This window comes from Mastomys coucha, unplaced genomic scaffold (assembly GCF_008632895.1).
Source record: "Mastomys coucha isolate ucsf_1 unplaced genomic scaffold, UCSF_Mcou_1 pScaffold23, whole genome shotgun sequence".
NCBI classification, from domain to species: domain Eukaryota; kingdom Metazoa; phylum Chordata; class Mammalia; order Rodentia; family Muridae; genus Mastomys; species Mastomys coucha.
Window position 1 is genome coordinate 16,092,682 of NW_022196906.1, and position 20,316 is coordinate 16,112,997.

Consider the following 20,316-nt stretch of genomic DNA (forward strand, 5'->3'; position numbering starts at 1 on the left):
TATGTGACAGAAAAGCAGGACAGCCCCTCCTGAAACCATGGGCAAGAAACCCTGAACTTCCCTGATGGTTTCCCCAATCTCTCCTTAGGATTTCTTCTTTTTCTTTTTCCCTTTTTTTTTTTTTTTTTTTTTTTTTTTTTTGAATGGGGTTTCATGATATAGCCCAGGTTTGCCTTGTACTCACTATGTAGCCAAGGATGATTCTCCTGATCCCCATCTCAAGCACTGGGATTATGGGTGTGTGTCACCACATTGGTTATGCTCAGTGCTGGGTCTCAAAGTCCTGAATGTTAGGGTGTGACTGAACTACATCTTATAGTCCAAATCCCCTGAGGACTTTTATTTTTGGAAGGGCTGAGAAATCCAGGGTCTGGGGCCTGCTGGGCAGGTGTTCACCCACCAAAGCTAAGCTCCCAGCTCTAAGCGCTCTGGATTTTTTCCAAGTTTTGCACTCTTCTCACATATCCATGGTTTTAGAATAATGAACAAGGGCCCAGGGAGTCAGAGAGATGGAGTCCAATGGCCTAATGCTGGGGATCCCCAGGGTACAGAGCAGAATGGCTTCCACTGGCGGTAGAGGCTCCCCAGGAAATAGGCCCCTACTTTGATGGTAGTAGAATCCAGGTTCCAAGCTGTCAGCTGTGCCTCTGGCCCGGAACAAGGAGAGCACTGCCTCAGGTTGGGGAGGCAGAGGGTGTATGTCTTGTCCCCTCTTTCCGACGAAGCAAGAAATCACCGGGGGCAGCTGGACTCATAGCATAGAAGACATTGGCACTGTCTGGAATCAGGAGCTCTGCAGGAAACAGGGGCTACACTGATGACCTGTAAATTCTGGGAGTTCTTTGGGCAACCTTCTCCCACACCCTAGCCTCTCCCAAACCACTTCCCAGGCAAACTCAGTTATTCCAGGTGACTTCCACTAGCCTTCCACTTCTAGCCTGAGAAGCTAAGGACTTTCCCACCCAACCTCAAAGGACTCTGTGCACGTGTGTGGAGTGGGGGTTTGAACTGAGTCTCAGGCACTGAATACTTGGTCCCAGTTGGGGGCACAGTTTGGGGAGGCTCAGGAGGTGTGGCTTTGTTGGAAGAAGTATATCACTGGGGCAGGCTTTGGAGAGTTTAAAGCCTTGCACCATCTCAAGTAAGGACTCTCTGCTTCGTGCTTGCCATTCAAGATGTGAGCCATCGGTGTCATGGGCTCGTCACCCTCTGGAACCATGAGCTCAAATAAACTTCCTTTTGTGGGCTGTCTTGCTCATTGTATTTATCACAGCAACACACAAGTAACTCATATAATGTGTGTATGTGTGTATGTATGACTATTTATATCATACACACACACAGCTCGCACTGGACACTGAGCCCAGCTTTACACATGCTAGGCAGGTCCTGCCACTGAGCTACATCTGAAGCTCTCATTCTGAGGACTGGCCTTGGACATTTAAGGTGAGCAGCCTATTACTCTATGTACCCGCCTGCCTCTGCCTCCCAACTGCTGGGATTAAAGGCATGCGCCACCACTGTCCGGCTTCTTGTGACTTTTGTTGTTATTGTTTTTGTGACAAGGTTTATGTAGCTTCGGCTGGCTTCCTACTCTCTATGGAGGTGAGGTTGACCTCGAACTCCTGATTCTCCTGCCTCCACTTCCAGAGTGCTGGGATTACAAGATGTCACCACCATACCAGGTTGACATGCTGGGACAGAGTTAGGGCTCCACAGGGGTGAGCTGACTCTCGAGCAACTGCTCCACACTCTGGACCTCTTTGCTCCCTTTTAAAACAGGGTCTCACTAAGTTGCCCAGGCCAACCTAGAACTCACTCTGTAGAGCAGGATGGCCTGTGACTCGTGGCAATTCTCCTGCTTCACACTCCAAAATGCTGGGACTACAGGTGTGAGTCTCCATGCCTGTTCTAGGCCTTGAACTCGGATCCTCTTGCTCAGCCTCTTAAGTGGTTAGGAGCACATCCCCTGTCACCACTCCCAAATGCCCCAGCTCTTTTTTTTTCTCTTTAAGACTAAGTCATACTAAACTGTTTCAGACTAGCCTTAAATTCACTCTGTAGCCCAGGTTGGCCCTGGCATGGTAAATGCTGGGATTACAAGCCTGCACCTCCATGTTCAACCTGTGCACATAAGTCTTCAATGTTGTTCCTCAGGATCCTATGACCACTTTGCGTTTTAGGGTTTTATTGTTGTTGCTGTTGTTGTTATTTTGTTGTTTTTTTAAAGAAACATTTATTTTATGTACGTGATTACACTGTCACCGTCTTCAGACATGCCAGAAGAGAGCATCAGATCCATTACAGGTGGTTGTGAGTCACCATGTGGATGCTGGGAGTAGAACTCAGGTCCTCTGGAAGAGCAGTCAGTGCTCTTAACCACTGAGCTGTCTCTCCAGCCCTGTCTTTTGTATTTTTTTTTTTTTTTTTTGTCTTATGGTTTTAAAGACAGGTCCTCTTGACTGGCCTGGAACTCATTAAGTAGACTGGCTGGCAGTGAGGTGCAGGGATTCTCCTGTCTCTCTAGCACTGGGATTACAGATGCGTACCACCACACCCAGCTTTAGTAGGTAGGCTCTGGGAGCTCCGGCTCAGGTTCCCGTGCTTGCAAACACTGCCAAGTGAGCCATCGCCCCAGCCTTCACATGTCCTTTATTATTATTTATTTTTATATTATGTGTATGAGTTTTGCCTGTGTGTATGTTTGTGTGTGTGTGTGTGTGTGTGTACGTATGTATGTATGTATGTATGTATGTATGTATATGTATCATGTGCATGCAGTGCCCACAGAGGCCAGAAGAGGGCACTAAATCCCCAGGAACTAGAGTTATAAATGGCTGGGAGCTGCCATGTGGGGCTGGGAATCAAACCTGGGTCCTCTGCTTGAACAGTGTGTGCCATCCTGCCATCCAGCTAGGCTCATACATGCTCCTTACCACTGCGCCATCCTGCCAGGTTCATACGTGCTCTTACCACTGTACCATCCTGTCGTCCAGCTAGGCTCATACGTGCTCTTACCACTGCACCATCCCGTCATCCAACTAGGCTCATACATGCTCTTACCACTGCACCATCCCGCCATCCCGCCAGGCTCATACATGCTCTTACCATTGCGCCATCCTGCCATCCTGCCAGGCTCATACATGCTTTGCTGGTGTCCAGCTTACTCTACACCATGCTTCATAACACCACCTCTTGCCAATTACTGACCAAGCCTGGATAACTCTGTACTTTTGATCCAAGATCATTTGGCCCTGTTGCATCCAAGTTCAGGTGCCTCTAGGGCCCCATGAGGAGCCAAACAGATTCATTCTCTCTTCCAACCCCTTCAGTCTCCTGCTGTGTCAGGCTGAGCCTGAACAACAAAACCTACAAGCTTTCTATATCTTTTCTCATCTGACCCTGGATAATATTACTGCCTCACAACCCCAGAAAGACCATCCTGAGCCAGAACAACCTCCTGGACTCATAGAGTGAAAATACAGACATTTTACACACTTCATGGTACTTCAATACTCTATCTGAATTGACTTGTGGCTTTGCTTGCCCTGGTCAAGCTGGGCAGTGATGGTTGGTGCAGGTTGTAACTTGAATACTAGAATAACCTCAGAGACAAGCTTGGGTCCATTACCTGGAGTAGGCTAACTGAGGCACCTCTGCCTGAATATGGTGGTGTTACCCAATGGGCTGAGGTTCTACACTGCTTAATGCAGTAAGAAGCCAGCTGGTGGATCTCTGAGATCCAGGCCAGCCTGATCTACAGAATGAGTTCCAGGACAGCAAGAGCTGCACAGAGAAACCCTGTCTCGAAAAACCAAAAAGAAAACAACAACAACAATAACAACAAAAACAAAAAAACAAAAACAAAAAAAACAGTAAAAAAAACCCAACCCAGTAAGGACCCATGGGGTGGCTGAGTGGGTAAAAGTGCCTGCTGCATGCCTGACAAACGACATTTCATCTCTGGGACCCAAATGGAAGGAGAAACTAAAGAGAGAATAAACTCCCTCAAGTTGTCTGACCTCCACATGTGCACTGTGGCATGAATATTCCCCACTCAAAAGTGAGGTTTTTGTTGTTTGTTTTTCAAGATAGAGATTTCCTATGTAGCCCTGGCTATCCTGGAACTTATAGACCAGGCTGGCCTCAAACTCAGCAACTGGCCTGCTTCTGCTTCCGGAATGCTAGGACTATAGCTGTGTACCACCACCACCTGGCCTCACTCAAAAATGAAATCTATAAAATGTAAAAAGAAAAAAAAAAAGTTTTTGAAGGAGATAGCACTCTGAGCCGCAGGTCCGGCTCCATCTGCTTCCTGGCTGTAGGCGCACCTCGAGATTTTGCCTCCCTGCTCCTGCCGGGATAGACGGCAGCTCTGGAACCACCGGCAGGGATGAAACCTTCCTCTCTTCAGCTGTTTCTGTCAGAGCTCCACTGACCCCAAGCCCAGCTCAGGCTGCAGGCTGCCCTCTGCTTACCTCTGTCCCCAGGCAGGACCTGGAAGAGCTGGTAGTCCCGGGCCCAGGGCTGGGGTACGCTGTGCTTCTCCAGAGCTCTTTGCACCACGCCGGGGGCTTTGTCCTGACAGGTAAGCTGGAGAAGAAGACCAGGAAAGGGTCACCATCTGCCCTACACATACACACGACATGAATGTAGTTTAAAAACAAATTAAAGAAGGAGAGGTGTTAAAGGAGCAGGGTCGCAGGTCTGAGGAGAAGGCTGTCCCCTCCCAGCCCTCACCAAGATGCTCCGATACAGGTTGCCATGGTTATTGTCGATGCTGACTCGGATGACACGGGCCTCTGAAGTCTGCTGCCCCAGGAGGGGAACTCGGGAGCTGCTTGGGGTCAAGCTCGTGGGCCAGGGTCCTGGTGGGTCCATGTTCAGGGACAGCTGTAGGCAGTGCAGAGTGACAGAGACTGCAGCCTTGCTCAGCTGTGTGATGAGAACCACGAGGCTCCCACCTCACTGTATACAGTCAACTGATGAACACACAGCACTCACCCACAGTCCTCACGCACGAGAGCCTGAGGATCACACAGTTAGGGTGCACCCTCAAGGCTGGGTATATGTCATCCCATCACACACAAACCACAGTTCCCTGTCAGAGAAACAAAGGGACACACAACCCATATACACACAAAGCAGAGTTCACAAGAGGATCCTAAGCAGAGAGCACACGGTATGTGTTCACAGGTGTGTTCACAGTTGGAAACCTACAGTAGCCCATCAGAAAGCAGCTGGGCGGCCTCATGCATAGTCCTGTGGATGTTTAGATGTGTATTTCCCTGTCATGCCTGCAGGCAGGCAAGTCTAGGGACTTGTATGTCTTTCAGGAAGTGGCAATTGGAGCTGCTGACACAGAACTGTCATCCCAGCTATTGGAGAGGATCACAAGTTCAAGGATAGCCTGGGCTACTTAGTCTGACCCTGTCTCAAGACAGTGAGGGCCTGGGGCTCACCCTTATGAGGACCAGATTCAATGCCAGGACTTTTTGTTTGTTTGTTTGTGTTGTTGTTGTTGAGACATGATGTCATAGAGCCTAGGCTCATAATGTAGCCAAGGGTGGCTTTGAACTCCTGACCCTCTTGCCTTCTTCTCCCAGTTACTAGAATTACAGGCCTGTACTACATTTAGCTGGAGTACTGTACATGAGGAAAAACAGTAGTAGGGATCACACCTTATGTGCCTGCAGATAGGTGAGAATCCAAGTCAGACTGAGGAGAGGTCAGAGTGGTAGGGGGCTGCTCATTGGCCATGGAGATGTCCAGTCTCCAGATACAGCAGCAGAGAGCAGCCAGTCTCTCTATGATACACACCTGCAGCGCTGTACACACACGCACCTGCTCTCTCTCTCTCTCTCTCTTTCTCTCTCTCTCTCTCTCTCTCTCTGTGTGTGTGTGTGTGTGTGTGTGTGTGAGCCTTGAATGCCCTGGTCCTTAACACAATCACAGACTGTCTTGGTACCTTGGTGCCAGGGCTCTGAGGCCCTGGGGAAGCTGGAGGACTCCCTGGAGGAGGAGGCTCTCGGTTTCTAGGGCTGGATGGGGGCGACCCTGGAGACACACTGGTGGAAACACAGAATCAGACTGAGTGGACTGGCCTGTCTTTTGTCCTGGTGTCTCTGGTCCCCTCTGCCCTGGACACTCACCTGGAGGTAGGCGAGGATGGATCCCCAGGACTCCCGCCAGGAGATGAGTTCTTCTCTCGGGATAGCTTCCTAAGGTAAGGAAAAGGGATGTCTCATCTCCAGGAGTGGATAGCCCCGGTCCTACTACAAGGTTTCCCATCTACATCCCGACACTCACGCACTGAGACGCTTGGTGAGGCTGATGCGTCGCCGGATCCGAGGGGAGCTGGGACAGGAGGCAGCTGGTGGCTCAATAACACGGGAGACTCGGTAGCTAGAGAGGTTGGGCATGCGAGGAGTGTTAGAGCAGGAAGCAGAAGAGGTAATGGTTAGAATAAATGGTGAACCACAGCTGGGGTGGGGAGGAGAGAGGGGTTACAGCCTTAGGTCAAGGTCAGGATAGAAATGGGAATCACTAGGGTATCAGGGTGCGTTATGGATGAGGCGAGCTGTTTGGTTAGTGGGGTGCACAACATTCGCAAGGTGAGATTAGCTAGAGCTGCGTGCGGCTCATCCATACATAGTGTGCTTGGCTAGAGTCCTCCATTGAGGAGCTGGGGCCTTGGCACAAGGATACAGCCCCTGTATCCTTACGCCAAGGCCCCAGCCCCTGCCTAGAGTCCCCCAGTGAAGGGCTGTGGCTGTGATTGTGGCTTAGGGGTATAGTACACACCCGGCATGTGTGTGGCACTATAAGTGATAAAGCAGAAACTCTAGGGCAGAACTGGGCCAACTCTAGAGTTCAGGGTCAGGTAGTTCAGGGGGTCAACTAGACAGATAACGGCAGTTCCTCAGACTAGGACTTAGTGATCGAGCTCACAGATGCGGATAACAGGACCAGAACAGTTGGCACACTCAAGCTGAATGGCGAACTGAACATTAAGGGCTAAAACCAGAGTATAGGGTGGGTCAAATTTTAGGTTGGAGGAAGGTGACGGCCTTCAGGCAGGAGAAAATAAAGGTTACGGGGTGGAGCTGCCTTCAGGGTGGGTCTGGAGTGTTTCTGGAAGGGAAGTGTGGGTTGAATGTGTAATGTGGACTTGGTGGAGTGGTCACCTCTGCTCCTCGCTGAGCTGGCGCTGGGCTCGAAGGGCAGACAGGATTGGCGGGCGGGGGCTCAGGCTGTAGCGCTGGCAGCGATGCTGTAGCTGCTGGATCCGGGCCAGTATCTCCCACTCCTGAGGGGGTGTCTACTGAGATCCTGCCCCACCCTGCCTCCCACCCTTAGGCACCTCACCCATCCCCCAACACCCACCCACTTACCTTCCTCCTTTTTTCAAAGTTGATGAGATTTCCCTGAGGGGGCAAAGCTGGCTTGAACTATAGCATCCAGGGTCAAGGGTCAAGGGTCAAAAGTCAAGTTCAAGATCTAGGATGGCACAAGTCTCTGGTATGTGGGGCTGGAGGGAAGTATGAGTTCAAGCTAGCTCAAAGCTGGATGTCTGGAGAACTGTTGAGTTGGGGATAATAGAGCAGGGGTCAAGGATCAAGGGTGAGAGGTCAAACCTTCAGCATATCCGGTAAGGCTGTATCCAGCATAACCAAGTCTGTGAGGAAGGTGCCAAGGTAGGGGACAGGACCTGGGGGCAGTTTCTGCAACCCCCCCAGAGCTTCAGTTACTCACGGGCATCACCTACCCCACACCACTCCCACTCTCGTCCCCATTCTGAACCATATGGCTTACTGATGGCAGACTTCCTGGGGGGCAGTCATCATCTTGGGGTCCCTCAGTGGTCTCCTCCTGAGAGGAAGAAACAGGCTAAATGAATCCGAGGCCCACTTTGACACTTCTCACAGAGGCACATGTACCTATGTCTCCTTCAAAAATCACACGCTGGAGGCAGCTGAGCTGGCTCAGCAAGGAAGGAGGCCTGTTGCCAAGGCTAGCAACCCGAGTGAGTTCTTCAGGACCCACCCTGAGAGAACCAATCTGACTTCCAGAAGCACACTGTGGTGTGAGCATCCTGCCACACCCATACACAAAGAAGTAAGTGTAATGCTTGTTGCTTGTTTTTAAAGTCTCAAGCCAAGGACTGGGACTATAATTGGGAGTCTTGGATCCCATCCCAAGCAGTGCATAAACCTCCTGTGTCAGCATATTCCCGTCACCCCAGCGCTCCACACAGAGGCAGGAAGATCCGGCACTCAAGGTCATCCTTATCCTACAGGAGACCCTGTCTTAAAACACAAGGACATCACAAATAGGTTGTTAAGTGGCATTATCCTATAGACAGTTGAAGCTGGAAGTCAGGGCAAGACCAGAGTGGATGGGAAGAAAATGTTTGTCCCCACTGTACTTAGAACTGGCCGACTGGGGATCTCTGGAGTTCACTTCTATATACTGTCCATTCTGTCCCCATCTGGACTGCTGTCCCCTGGGAGAGCAGGGGTGTGCTTGGTTCTTGGTAGGTCAGAAATAATGGCTGGCACACGGGAGCTTTGCTTTCTGTCCTTCGAAGGCTCCTCACTTGAGATATGCTTTCACTAGAAGGTTTTGTTTTGTTTGGGGGTTTTTTGGGTAGTGGTGTGTATGCAGTACCTCAGGCTGCCAGAAGGGGGTATCAGATCCCAGGTGCTTAGTCACAGGTGGTTGTGAACGTTGGAAACAAACTTGGGTCCCCACAAAGAAGTGGGGTTTTTTGGGGGGTTGTTTTTATCGAGACAGGGTTTCTCTGTGTAGCCCTGGCTGTCCTGGAACTCATTCTGCAGACCAGGCTGGCCTCGAATTCAGAAATCCTCCTGCCTCTGCCTCCCAAGTGCTGTGGGAATAAACGCATGCACCACCACTGCCCGGCTCAAAGGAGTGTTCTTGACTACTGACCATTTCTCAGGTTTCCCTGATTTTTTGTTTTGATTTTATTTTCCCCTAATTTTGTTTTGAGACAACGTCTCACTGTAGCCCAGTCTGGTTGCAAATATGGGATCCTCCTGCCTCTGTTCCTGAGTGCTATGTTTGCAGGGGAGATCTCTCTACCTACTTCCTTTCTATTGGTTAACAAGATTTTTCCCCACCCAGTGTTTGTTTTGTTTTTGAGACAGGGTCTCATGTAACCCAGACTGACCTCAAAGTGTCTTTGTAGCACAAAGTGACTTTGAACTCTTGATCTTTCTGCCTCTGTCTTCTGAGTGCTACGGTGACAGGTGTGGACAGCCTCACCTATTTTTTGGTTTGGTTTTGTCTTGTTTGTTTGTCCAACACAGGGTTTCTCTGTGTAGTCCTGGTTGTCCTGCAACTTGGTCTGTAGACCAGGCAGGCCTGGAACTCAGAGATCCATCTGCCTCTGCTTCCCAAGTGCTGGGATTAAAGGCATGCGCCACTACCACTGGACACCCGCTGTATACTGTGCTGGAATTGGAACACAGGGCTTCATCATGCTACAGAAGCTTCTGCAGACTGAGCCCCAGCTCCAGTCCCTCTTGGTATTTACTGAATACCTACTGTGCTGTCATGCGCTGTTTTTAAGTGCTGACTAGCCAAGGGTGACCAAATGAGACAAACTGTCTGACCATTAGTGAGGGACAGACGGGACAGCCAAGATAACTTATGACAGGGAAAGCAGAAACAAGGGACACTGGGTACACAAGGGGACTGTGAAGATGATGAGGTGGGGGAGGGGCAGCTTCTTGAAGGTGGAGACATTTGGGAGAGACTAGCAGGAGGAGAGTGGGCAAAGCACAGGCCTATCTTGAGGGATACAGAATGTTCCAGACCCAGAAATCCAGCTCCATGTTGATCTGCACAGAATTCACGCTGAGGACAGCTCCTGATGCTAATCACACCTGACACCTGCTACAGTAACTTGGACATACTGGCCCACATTCAAAAGCCTGCTCCTCAAGGTCATTCCCAAAGGTGTCAGTACCCATCCCTTGGCTCTGACTGTAGCTGCAGGGAATCATTTCCTCTGAGCTTCTTGCATTTTGCTGAATGAAGAAATAAGGCTGATGTTGAATGTGAGTAGAGAGACCAAGCAGGAAAGAGGAGAACTGGGCTGCTGTGAACAAAGCCACCAAAGGAATGCTTCCCCTAGACTGGCTCTGAATGTCCTAAGCCATAGCTACCCTGGAACTTGCAATATAAACCAAGCTGGTCTTGAACTCACAGAGATCCACCTGCCTCAGCCTCCCAAGTACTAAGATTAAAGTATGTGCCACCAGGTCTTGCTTTTTTGTTTGTTTGTTTGTTTTTGAGACAGGGTTTCTCTTTGTAGCCCTGGCTGTCCTGGAACTCACTCTGTAGACCAGGCTGGCCAGGTCCTGCTTTTTAAAAATTTTTGTTTTGTCTTGAGACAAGAGCCCTTGAACTCACTATATAACCAAAACTATCCTTGAACAACTGATCCTGACCTCCCAGGGGGATTAGAGGCTACACCACCATACCTGGATTATAGCAGCTTCACACCTATGACTAAGCCCTTTGTGTGTGTGTGTGTGTGTGTGTGTGTGTGTGTGTGTGTGTGTGTGTGTGTTAGGCCAGAGGTCAACAAGGATCCTGGGGCAGGAGAGACGGCCTTGTGGTTAAGAACATTTGTTGTTCTTGAAGGTGACCCCGGTTTGATTTCTAGCATCCACATTCATGACCATTTATAACTCCAGTTCTAGGGGATCTCATGGCCTCCTTTGGTCTCTGTAGTTACCGAGAATGTACACGATACACACATTTACATGGAGGCAAACAGTCACACACATTAGATAAGTAAATACATAGATAAGTAAATAAATAACAAGTACCAAGCATTTCCTATATTGCTCTTTGTATTTTTGAGCTAGGGTGCCTGGCTTAAGCTGGAGCTTGATGCTTTCAGCAAGATTTCCTATCAAGTGAGGCCGAGCCACCTGTGCCTGCCTCCCAGCCAGCTTTTACCGACTGAGCCCTCTCCCCATCTCCACACTCTTGGGATATTTTGAGACAGAGTCTCACATAGTTCCACAGTGGTCTTTTTATATCGCCCTGGCTAGCCTGCAGCTTGCTGTGTAGACCAGGCTGACCTCAGATTCACAGAGTTCCTCCTGCCTCAGCCTCCCAAGCACGAATCCCTTGAATTTGGGATTCCTGATACCTGAGAAAGAATCACTCTGCTGCTGAGATGGTTATCCTCATCGGAAAAAATCTGCGACAGTTTCCTGAAAACGGACAGCGGTTCCCTGTAGGTGTGAGAGGGGCGCGGTCAGGGTCAGCAGATGGGACACCCAGGATATGTTTTACTGCGAATGGCACCTGACTCACCGGCTCACAGCTCCCCAGCTGCGCTTGAGCCTGTAGATGGGGTTAGATTGCAGGGCAGACAGGATGGCTCGCAATGAAGAGAAATTTCGTAGATCCCTGCACCGCTAGGAGTAAGAGGGACGGAAGCTCTGGTCAGCAGTCACACTCCACTGCGGTCTTTCTCCCAGGCACCAGGTCTTTGACACAGTGACATTGTAGGCTTGTTTTGTTTTTAAAGACAAGGTCTAGTTACACAGCCAAGGCTGATCTCAACTCTCCATCCTCCTGCCTCCACCTCCCCAGTGCCATTGATTACAGGTGTGTCACTATACCCAGCTTGTGGTTGGGTTTTCTAATACCAGGTCAGACTCTAGGTCTCATCTGTCAAGTAACTAACTAAACATGTAAACTGAGATGTTTCTCTTGCTTTTGAGGAGCTTTCCCCCCAACCCCTCCACCCCACTCCCACCCCTGACCTCTCAGCTGAGAGGTCTCTTCCGTCTACCCCTATTCACTTCTCTCTCCACTCCCACCACAATCTTAGTCTTGCACCACACCCACTGCCAGTCACCAATCGTGTGTCCCACAATGCCAGGTTATTCTCCCAGTCTCACCCAAGACTGGCTGCTGGACCCCACCCGAGCCCCATATCCGACGCAGACCTGGGCAATGCGAATCCATTTTTCGATGCGCTGTGCCCTCTGCGAGGCCGCCAGGCCGGGCACAGCGAGCACCGAGCCCAGCACGCAACCGGTCACCGCATTGAACTGGGCCACAGTGGCACGCACTGTGGGAGAGACGCCTGCAGCTCCTGGCCGGTCGCGCTGAGACCACATGGAACCCAGGCATTCGCAGGACCGCACACGCAAGAAAAGCTCCTGCATAGGGGAGAATGAGGGTGAGATGTGTGCTCATCTTCCAGGCCTCCCCCTGCCCTCCCACCCTGCTGCTGGCGGGGTTCCCCACCACGTCCATAAGGGTCAGCTGCTCTGCCACCTCATCCACACTGAAGTCCAGGAGCTCTGGGCCTTCTGAACCGGGTCCTTTCTCTTCCGCACAGTCCTCTGCAAACTCTGATCTGGGGGACTGGACAGCCCTGGGAGGACCTGAAAAATAGATACAATTGTTTAAAACTCATTTTGAAGCTGAAAAGGGTGGCACAGCAGTTTAGAGCACTCGCTGCTCTTCTAAAGGTCCTGGTTGCTCTTCTAAAGGTGCTGGGTTGGATCCCAAAACATGCGCGCGTGCCTAGACACACATACACACACACACACACACACACACACACACACACACACACACACACACACACACACACACAGAGCGTGCGCGGCAGCCAACTGCTGTCTATGCCCCACTCTCAGGGAATCCAGTGCTCTCTTCTTGTCTCTGTGGGCATCATGCACACATGTGATGGTGCTGACATACGCGCAGGCAAAACACCCATACACATATATAAAGTAAATGGAGAGAAAGAAAATATAGAAGAAAAAGAAAAAACTTCCAAATTTGGCCAGATGTGCTGAAGCCAGCCTTTGATCCCAACCAACACTTGGGAGGCAGAGGCAAATGGAGTTCATGTGAACTCTAGGTTCAGTAGAACTACATAGTGAAGCATTGTCTCAAAAAAACAAACAAAAACAAAACAATGACACCCCCCCACACACACACACACAAGAAAAAAACTCTCAAACTTGGCCTGGAGCATGTGGCCGTGTGGAGCTTGCCCAGCATGCCTAACCCTGTCAGTCTCATGGAATCTAGCCTGTGTGACTGTAGGCAGGTGTGTGAACACCCTGAGTCTATTTTTTTAAGCATTTATTTATATATTTAATTTTGTGTGTGTGTGTGTGTGTGGGTCTGCAAGTGCCATGGTTTGTGTATGGAGGTCAGAGAACAATGGGAGTTGGTTCTCTCCTCCCACGCTGTGGGTCCCAAGACTCTAACTCAAGTGATCAGGTTTGACAGCAAGTGTTTTTGCCTGACAGAGCCTTTTCAACAGACAACTCTGGCTGGCGCTTGCTGGTTGGTTTTGCTTTGAGAAAGGGATTTCGGGCTGAAGAGATGGCTCAGCAACCACATGATGACTCACAACTATCTGTAATAGGATCGGATGCCCTCCTTCTGGTGTGTCTGAAGACAGCCACAGTGTACTCATATATACAAAATAAGTAAATAAATCTTTAAAGAGAGAGAGAGAGGGAGAGAGAAAGAGAGCGCTTTCTACACCCAGGTTGGCCTTGAACCTTAGTCTGTCCATCCCCAGCTGGGATTACAGAATAAGCCATGACACCTGGCCGTTTCCTTAAGTTTTCTTTAGTCTATAATGCCCCCCTTCCATGCCTTTGATTTGATGGCAACATTGGTGGGAAGGACATTTGGCAGAAGGATTGCCATGAGTTTGAAGCCAGCATCAGCTACACAGTGAGTTGAGGCTAGCCTGAGCTATAGGGTGAGACCCTGTCTCGGGGTGGTGGTGTGATGGCACTGGTGAGACGGTTCAGTGGTTAAAGGAGATTGCTGCCAAAGCTGAATACCTGAATCTGTTCCATATAATGGAAGGGGAGAAAAAAAATCCTGAGAGCTGTCTTCTGACCTCTACATACACACACACACACACACACTCCACATACTGTGAGGAGAGGGAGCCTCATTGTGAAAATAAATGAATAAATGTTAAAAAATAAATTAAAATAAACAAAACAAAAACAGAGTGCTGGAGAAATGGCACAGAGGTTAAGAGGATATACTGTTACTCCAGAGGCCTGGAGTTCAGTCCCAAGCACCTAACTCAGACAGCTCACAACTACTTGTAACGCCAGCCCAGGATCTAATACCTCTGGCTTCTGCAGGCACCTGAACTCATGCACACTACCCTCCATATACATGTAATTAAAAATAAATCTTAAAAATAAAAATATAGCCATTATTTCTAGCTAAATGTTGTGGAGAACACCTATTATCCTAGGGGAGCAAGAATTGGGAATCTGAAGTCAGTAGAAACTCCACATTGAGTTCCCCATAAAACCAACCCCAAACCCCAAATCTTGGTCTGTCTGGAGATAAGGCTCAATGGCAGAACACAGGTGTGAGGCCCGAGGCTCCATCCCTAGCTTCACAGAGAAAGTTCTTATTAGGGGCTGGAGACATGGTTCACCTGGTAAAGACGCTTGCTGGGAAGGCAAGGGGAGTTCAGTCCCCAGGACCCACCCACACGATGAAGGGAGAGAACTGACTTCCATTCCCACACCCACTCCACCACCACACAACAAATAAAATAAATGGAAGAAAAGATTTTAAAACTATGACAGGAAAAGGAAACGTCTTGGTACTCAATTAAGGAGAGAAAAGACTTTGTCAGTAGGTGTAGCTAAAGGGGCCGGACTGCGGGGCAGAGCCAATTGGGCCACTTGGGCTCAGGGATTAAAGGATTGAACAGCGAGGATTTATGGACACAGATTCAGATCAGGATGAGATCAACATGGCGGGTGGTGGGGGGAATGACTGTAAAAGCAGAGTTGTAACTAACTATTCAGTTAGCTGATCTGGATTGTCCCTACTTCTGGGGACAAGCCAATCAGAGCCTTAGCTCCTGAGCTCACAGGATGCATGGAAGCCAGGAATCAACCATGAATGATGTGCAGAAAGCTAAAGCAGCCTCAGAGGCTCAGTATCTTTCTTCCTTTCTTCCTTTCTCTCTTTCTTGTATGATGCTTTAATCCCAGCACTCAGGAAGCAGAGGCAGGCAGCTTTCTATGAGTTCAACTCCAGCTTGCTCTACATATCAAGTTCCAGGCCAGCCAGAGCTCCGCAGTGAGACACTGTCTCAAAACAAAACAACACAAAACCAAACACACACACACCCAAAAAAAACCCTAAAATTTTACTTAGGTTTACTGAGATGGCTTATTGGCCCATGTGGGCAATCAATAGTGTGCTCCCCTCCCCACACCCAGAAATAAAATGTAAATAAATAAATGAATACCTGAATGAATAAAACTACACTCAGCCAGGCAGTGGTGGCACACACCTTTAATCCCAGCACTTGGGAGGCAGAGGCAGGCAGATTTCTGAGTTCAAGGCCTAGTCTACAGAGTGAGTTCCAGGACTGCCAGGGCTATACACAGAAAAGTTAGATTCAGGGGGAAATTTGCCTGGGCTAGGTTCCATCCCTCAGCATCATAAATGAATAAATAAATATTAAAAAGAAAAAACAAGAAGTGAAAAGCTGGGTGGGTGGTGGCACATGCCTTTAATCCCAGCACTCAGGAGGCAGAAGCAGACTATCCGTGAATTTGAGGCCAGTTTGGTCCACAGAGCAAGTTCCAGGACAGCCAGAGCTACACAGGGAAGAAACCCTCTCCCAAAAAACAAAAACAAAAAACCCGGAAACAAACAAAATCCTAGGTTCACACATGCAATTCCAACACTGTGAGGAAGGAGCTGGGGTACAAGTAGGTGGGTGAGAATTTGCAGGGAGGAGGCCCTGAGTTCCCATGAATCTGTGCAAGGTCATCCTCTACTACTTAAAGATGTATGTGGTCAGCATGAGGTCCAAAGCAAGACATAGCAAAAACTAAAACAAGCTGGACCTAGGCTCCCTACACATTTGTAGCAGTTCTGCAGCTTGGTCTTCATTCGCTCCCCTAACAACTGGAGCAGGGGCTGTCTCTGACTCTGTTGCCTGCCATTGGATCCCCTTCCCCTATCTGGACTTTTTTTGCTTAGTCCTGCTGAGACTAGATGTCCTGAGGTAGGGTGGTACCCAAGGGGGTGGTCCCCTTTCTCTGAGAAGGGGAAGGGGTAATGGGGGGAGGTATGGGCAGGACTAGGAGACAAGGAGGGAGGGGCTGTAATCAGGATGTAAAGTGAATAAAAAATATTGAGAAAAAATAAGTAAATAAATAAAACAAAATAATGGCTACAACTGTGTGAAACTCCAGTTCCAGGGGATCCGATGTCCTCTTCTGCCCCCTACTGGCTGGCATTGCAAGCACACTACACTTAAAGCAGGAAAACCCCTCCAACACATTAAGTATGAACAAATCATCTAAGAACAAAGTAACAACAAAAGCTACAATAGTAGCAAAAGGTATACCAGGTATGGTGGTGTTTGTAATCTCAGCACTGGGGAGATGAAAGCAGGAAGAGCAGAAGTTCAAGGCTATCTTTGGCTACATAATGAGGCCAGCCTGAGCTACATGAGAGCCTGTCTTGAAAAATAAAAGCACTTAATAATAATATGGTTGGTCAGATGGGCTAGTCATTATAAACACAGAACCCATATAAAGGTAGAAGCAGAGAACAGATTCCAGGGAATCATGCCTTCTATGGCCTGCAAGAATCCACATACCTGTGTCACACACACAATAACAATACATACAAATTGGGCTGGCAAGATGGCTCAGCGGGTAAGAGCACTGACTGCTCTTCCGAAGGTCCTAAGTTCAATTCCCAGCAACCCCATGGTGGCTCACAACCACCAGTAATGAGATCTGACACCCTCTTCTGGTGTGACTGATGATAGCTACAGTGAATTATGCCGGAGCGAGTGGGGCTGGTAGAAGTCCTGAGTTCAGTTCCCAGCAGCCACATACATGATAGCTCATGGCCATACAGTGTACTCATACACATAAAATAAATAAAATAAATATTAAAAAAATTAGTTAACTTATTAAAAAAACAATACATACAAATTAAACAAAATACCAAGACGCTTGGCCAGCCTTTACTACTTACTGATTTTGTTGGATGTCCTTCCCAGGAGGGTGGGAACCCTAGCCCACCCTTTCGAGGCCACAGTTAGTGGCCTGACAGATACATTATCACTCCCACTTAAGGGAGATGGTCTCAGAGAGGGGAAGAGACCTAATAGAGGCCACATAACCATAGGCCTGGGTTCAAATCCCAGGCTACTGTTCTTGGCTGGGCAAGCACTCAGACATCACAAGGCAGAGGACAGAGGATTTCTGCATGCAGGAGGACACTAGGCAACTGCTAATACTTTGGCCAAATGTGTGATCAGGTGGAGAAAATAAGGCTCATTTAGTTTAAAATTAAAAGCCTTGCCCACGGGGCTAGAGAAAGAGATCATTGGGTTACATATTTGACCATGCAAGTGTGAGGACCTGAGTTCAGATCCCCAGCACCCACGAACAGCCGGGCACAGTTTAACACCTACAAGTCAAACCCTGTGAAAGCAAGAGGGCCCTTGGGGCTCAGTGGCAGCCAGTCTAGCCAAACGGGTGAGTTCCAGGTTCAGGAAGAGACCTTGTCTCCAAAGAGACAGCAATAGAGGAAGGCAAGCTAGTATTGTCTCTGACTTCCACATTCATGTGCACACATGTGCATGTGCACCCACACACATGAACACATGCATAGACCACATACACATGAAAGGAAGGAAGGAAGGAAGGAAGGAAGGAAGGAAGGAAGGAGGGAGGAGGGGGGGAAGGGAAGTGAGTTTTGTCCAAGAGCTGGGGGGTGTGGCTCAGGGGTATAACGCTTGCCTAGCATGCACAAAGATCTGAGTTTATTCCCAAGCACTAAAATAAATAAACAAAATGTATTCAGGGTCTGTCACTTGGAGCTGGGTAGGTAGTATTTTCTCAGAATATCACCTGCATTGACGGTCCCTTACCTGCCCAAGCCAGTCGCTGTTGCTCCTCTGTCTGCTCTCCCTTAGCCTCCTTCAAGAAATCTTCTAGAAGTTTCTCTGCTTCCCTGGCTTCTGCCCCTCCTGGGGCTGCCCAGCCCAAAAAGATTCGGACATTGCCCAGGTTCTGATGATCAGGGGGATCTCGGAAGTCCTGAGGATGATCTCGCAGCCAAGAACCCAGCACCGAAACTACAGCCCTGAACAGAGAGGAGTGTGTGGCTCAAAACAGTCCATGGATCTAGCCCTTCCCAACCTTGCAGGCGTCAGACCTGACCTTGAGATCCCCTCCCCCATGCTCCCTTGGGTTGAGGGTGTGGAATGGAAACTAACCTCAGGTTCTTGCTGAAGTTCAGATCCTGTCCCTCTGTCCTCTTGCTGTCTACCCTGGGAAGAAAGCCTCTATCAGATGGGAACAGAGCTATAGGACTTGTGCCCTGGGCTTCTAAATCTGAGGAGGGGGGTCAGGCAGATGGGGTTCTGGGGATGGGGACGTGCGGGTCTCCAGAAAATGACTGACCCAGCAGGAGGTGGTGGCGGCGGCGGCGGGGGTAGCAGAAAGCCCAAAACGCGGGCTGTGGTCACAAAGGCCCGGTGGGTGGCCAGGAAGGCAGGCACGAAGCCAGGATCCTGCTCGCGGTCTCCGGACACCAACTCATGCACCAGCCGCTCCAGTCGGGCGGCCCTCAGCGCCCGCACCTTGCTGGTTCGGTAATGGAGGAAGGTGTCGGTAGCCGGGATGAGGGTCTGCGAGGAAGTGGGGCAGTGAATGAAATAAGCTGAGGAGCGCTTCAAGCACCTTGTTTGCAATTATACCCGTCTCTGACACTTTTTTTTTGACCGTGTCATTTTCTGAAAATCCAAGACTCCCTAAATAATACACCAATCATCTACCCCGTAGCACACCCCACTTCTCTAAGCACTTCCCTCTGTGCCTTCCTCACCCGGCCACCCCAGGCTTCAGCCAGCTTTGCAGCCAAGCTTCACTGGCCAAGCCTGAGTCCCACCCATCCCCACCTGGCCGCTCCTCCTTTCTGCTTTCCTTCACCCAGCCGGTCAGTTTCGCCTTTGGGGGAAGCGCTACCGCCTGGCCCCACCCTATTTCCTGGATTCAAACCAAGTCACCTGGCCGCCCCCCAGGCCCTCTCCACTCACCTGGGCGCCTCTAAGCTCCGCCCTTCCTCCTGGCCCCGTTGTTCTAGGGAGGCTCACACTCAGCTCTCCAGCTTCCCCCTCTCCTCTCAACTCCCAGGCCCCTGAGCTGAGTCCGCCCTCACTTGCTCGCCTCAGCCCTTTCCTCACCTGGCGGTCTCCAGGCCCCTCTGGGGTCGAGCGCTGGCTGCGTTGCCGCCGCAGGGAAACGCTGTATACGGCGCCATCCTCGGTCTCCTCGCCCCAGTCCTGTAGCGGCGCCTGGACGTGGAGGCGGGCTCAGGGAAGTCCCCCTGACCCCGGCCTCCTGCCTTTATGGTTGGCCCACTTTCCCGAACAGAGTATTCGAGACTCGGAGTTGGGATCCCAGGTGTGTCCCTCTTTGCCACGGGTACCCTTCTCCCAGGTCTTGAGTGGATGGAGTATCATTTGGGGACACCCCAGAGTCCAATATCACAAAGAATCGTTCTGTCGCCTCCTCCTGAGATTCCTCAGACCCCCGTCCCCATCCCCCAAACTAGCCGCTTCACCGGGTCAGGAACTCTGAATCCCCAAATGGGGACTCCAAGGCACATCCATTTTGCAGAAAGATTAGAAAATGAGGGGTGGATGCCTGGAGTTTCTGAATCTGGGGTACACTGGGGACGTGGGGTCCGAAGATCCCCAGCTCCCTCTTACCAGGGCCAGCTCTTTGCCCGCTGTCCTCTCCATGGCTCCGGTGCCCGTCCTGCTCCTGGCGCCGCTGAGTGAAGCGGAAGGGCCAGCGGGCAGTGGGGCGGGGCGGCCGAGCGTCTAGTCGTGGGGCGGGGCTGGACAAGGCGGGCCCATGGCTCCAGAGGTCCACAGCCCGACCCCACCGCCGGACCCCACCCTCGCACCCACGCCAACCTAGAAGTCCCGTTCCTTCCCAGAGGTGCGTGCCAATCTGTCACCCAGACAAGAGTCTTTCTAGACCCCAGATATGAGTGCAGGGAACACGACCACAGGTCGGTGTCCCCGGGAGGGGAGTGCTTTATGCTCGGTTGGGGTTGATCAACCCCAGGTATAGAGGGGAAGGAAGGCACACTGAATCTGTACCACAAGTGATGGAAGCCGCATCGTCTCAGGCTAGAAGCCAGTCTGTGGCCCAGCATTTTGTGGGGGCAGCCGTTTGGGGGCGGTGCAGGATCAAA

The 20,316-nt window shown here is 50.3% G+C and overlaps 1 protein-coding gene across 6 annotated transcripts; it reads right to left on the bottom strand.

Annotated features, from left to right (window-relative positions):
• Window positions 1-313: 313 nt before the first annotated feature.
• Rgl3 (ral guanine nucleotide dissociation stimulator like 3) lies at window positions 314-20,308 on the bottom strand. 6 transcript variants are annotated; one of them, XM_031343767.1, is made up of 20 exons: window positions 20,222-20,308; window positions 19,823-19,953; window positions 19,295-19,405; window positions 18,513-18,739; window positions 18,326-18,379; window positions 17,978-18,192; window positions 12,304-12,443; window positions 12,000-12,215; window positions 11,359-11,462; window positions 11,192-11,276; window positions 7,816-7,872; window positions 7,638-7,724; window positions 7,395-7,427; window positions 7,188-7,309; window positions 6,310-6,405; window positions 6,153-6,221; window positions 5,969-6,068; window positions 4,741-4,893; window positions 4,479-4,593; window positions 314-793 (listed from the first exon to the last, which is right to left on the bottom strand). In XM_031343767.1, the coding sequence occupies exons 2-20, from the start codon at window positions 19,853-19,855 to the stop codon at window positions 675-677; spliced, it is 2,136 nt and encodes a 711-aa protein (XP_031199627.1). In that variant the 5' UTR covers window positions 19,856-19,953; window positions 20,222-20,308; the 3' UTR covers window positions 314-674. The 6 variants fall into 6 exon arrangements, with proteins under 6 accessions (XP_031199627.1, XP_031199628.1, XP_031199629.1 ...); XM_031343768.1 differs by lacking the exon at window positions 19,823-19,953 and having other exon boundaries at window positions 20,222-20,281; XM_031343769.1 differs by lacking the exon at window positions 20,222-20,308 and having other exon boundaries at window positions 19,295-19,393; window positions 19,823-20,180.
• Window positions 20,309-20,316: the final 8 nt, after the last annotated feature.

What these genes read in the sequence shown, in the direction of transcription:
- Rgl3 (XM_031343767.1), bottom strand. Translation starts at nt 19,855, where the DNA reads ATGGAGAGGACAGCGGGCAAAGAGCTGGCCCTG. An exon ending in AGGGGCCTGGAGACCGCCAG is followed by an intron (nt 18,740 to 19,294) that starts GTGAGGAAAGGG and finishes ACTTCCTCGCAG; the next exon opens with ACCCTCATCCCGGCTACCGA. An exon ending in GGTCCTGCCTGGGGACAGAG is followed by an intron (nt 794 to 4,478) that starts GTAAGCAGAGGG and finishes TGTTTCCTGCAG; the next exon opens with AGCTCCTGATTCCAGACAGT.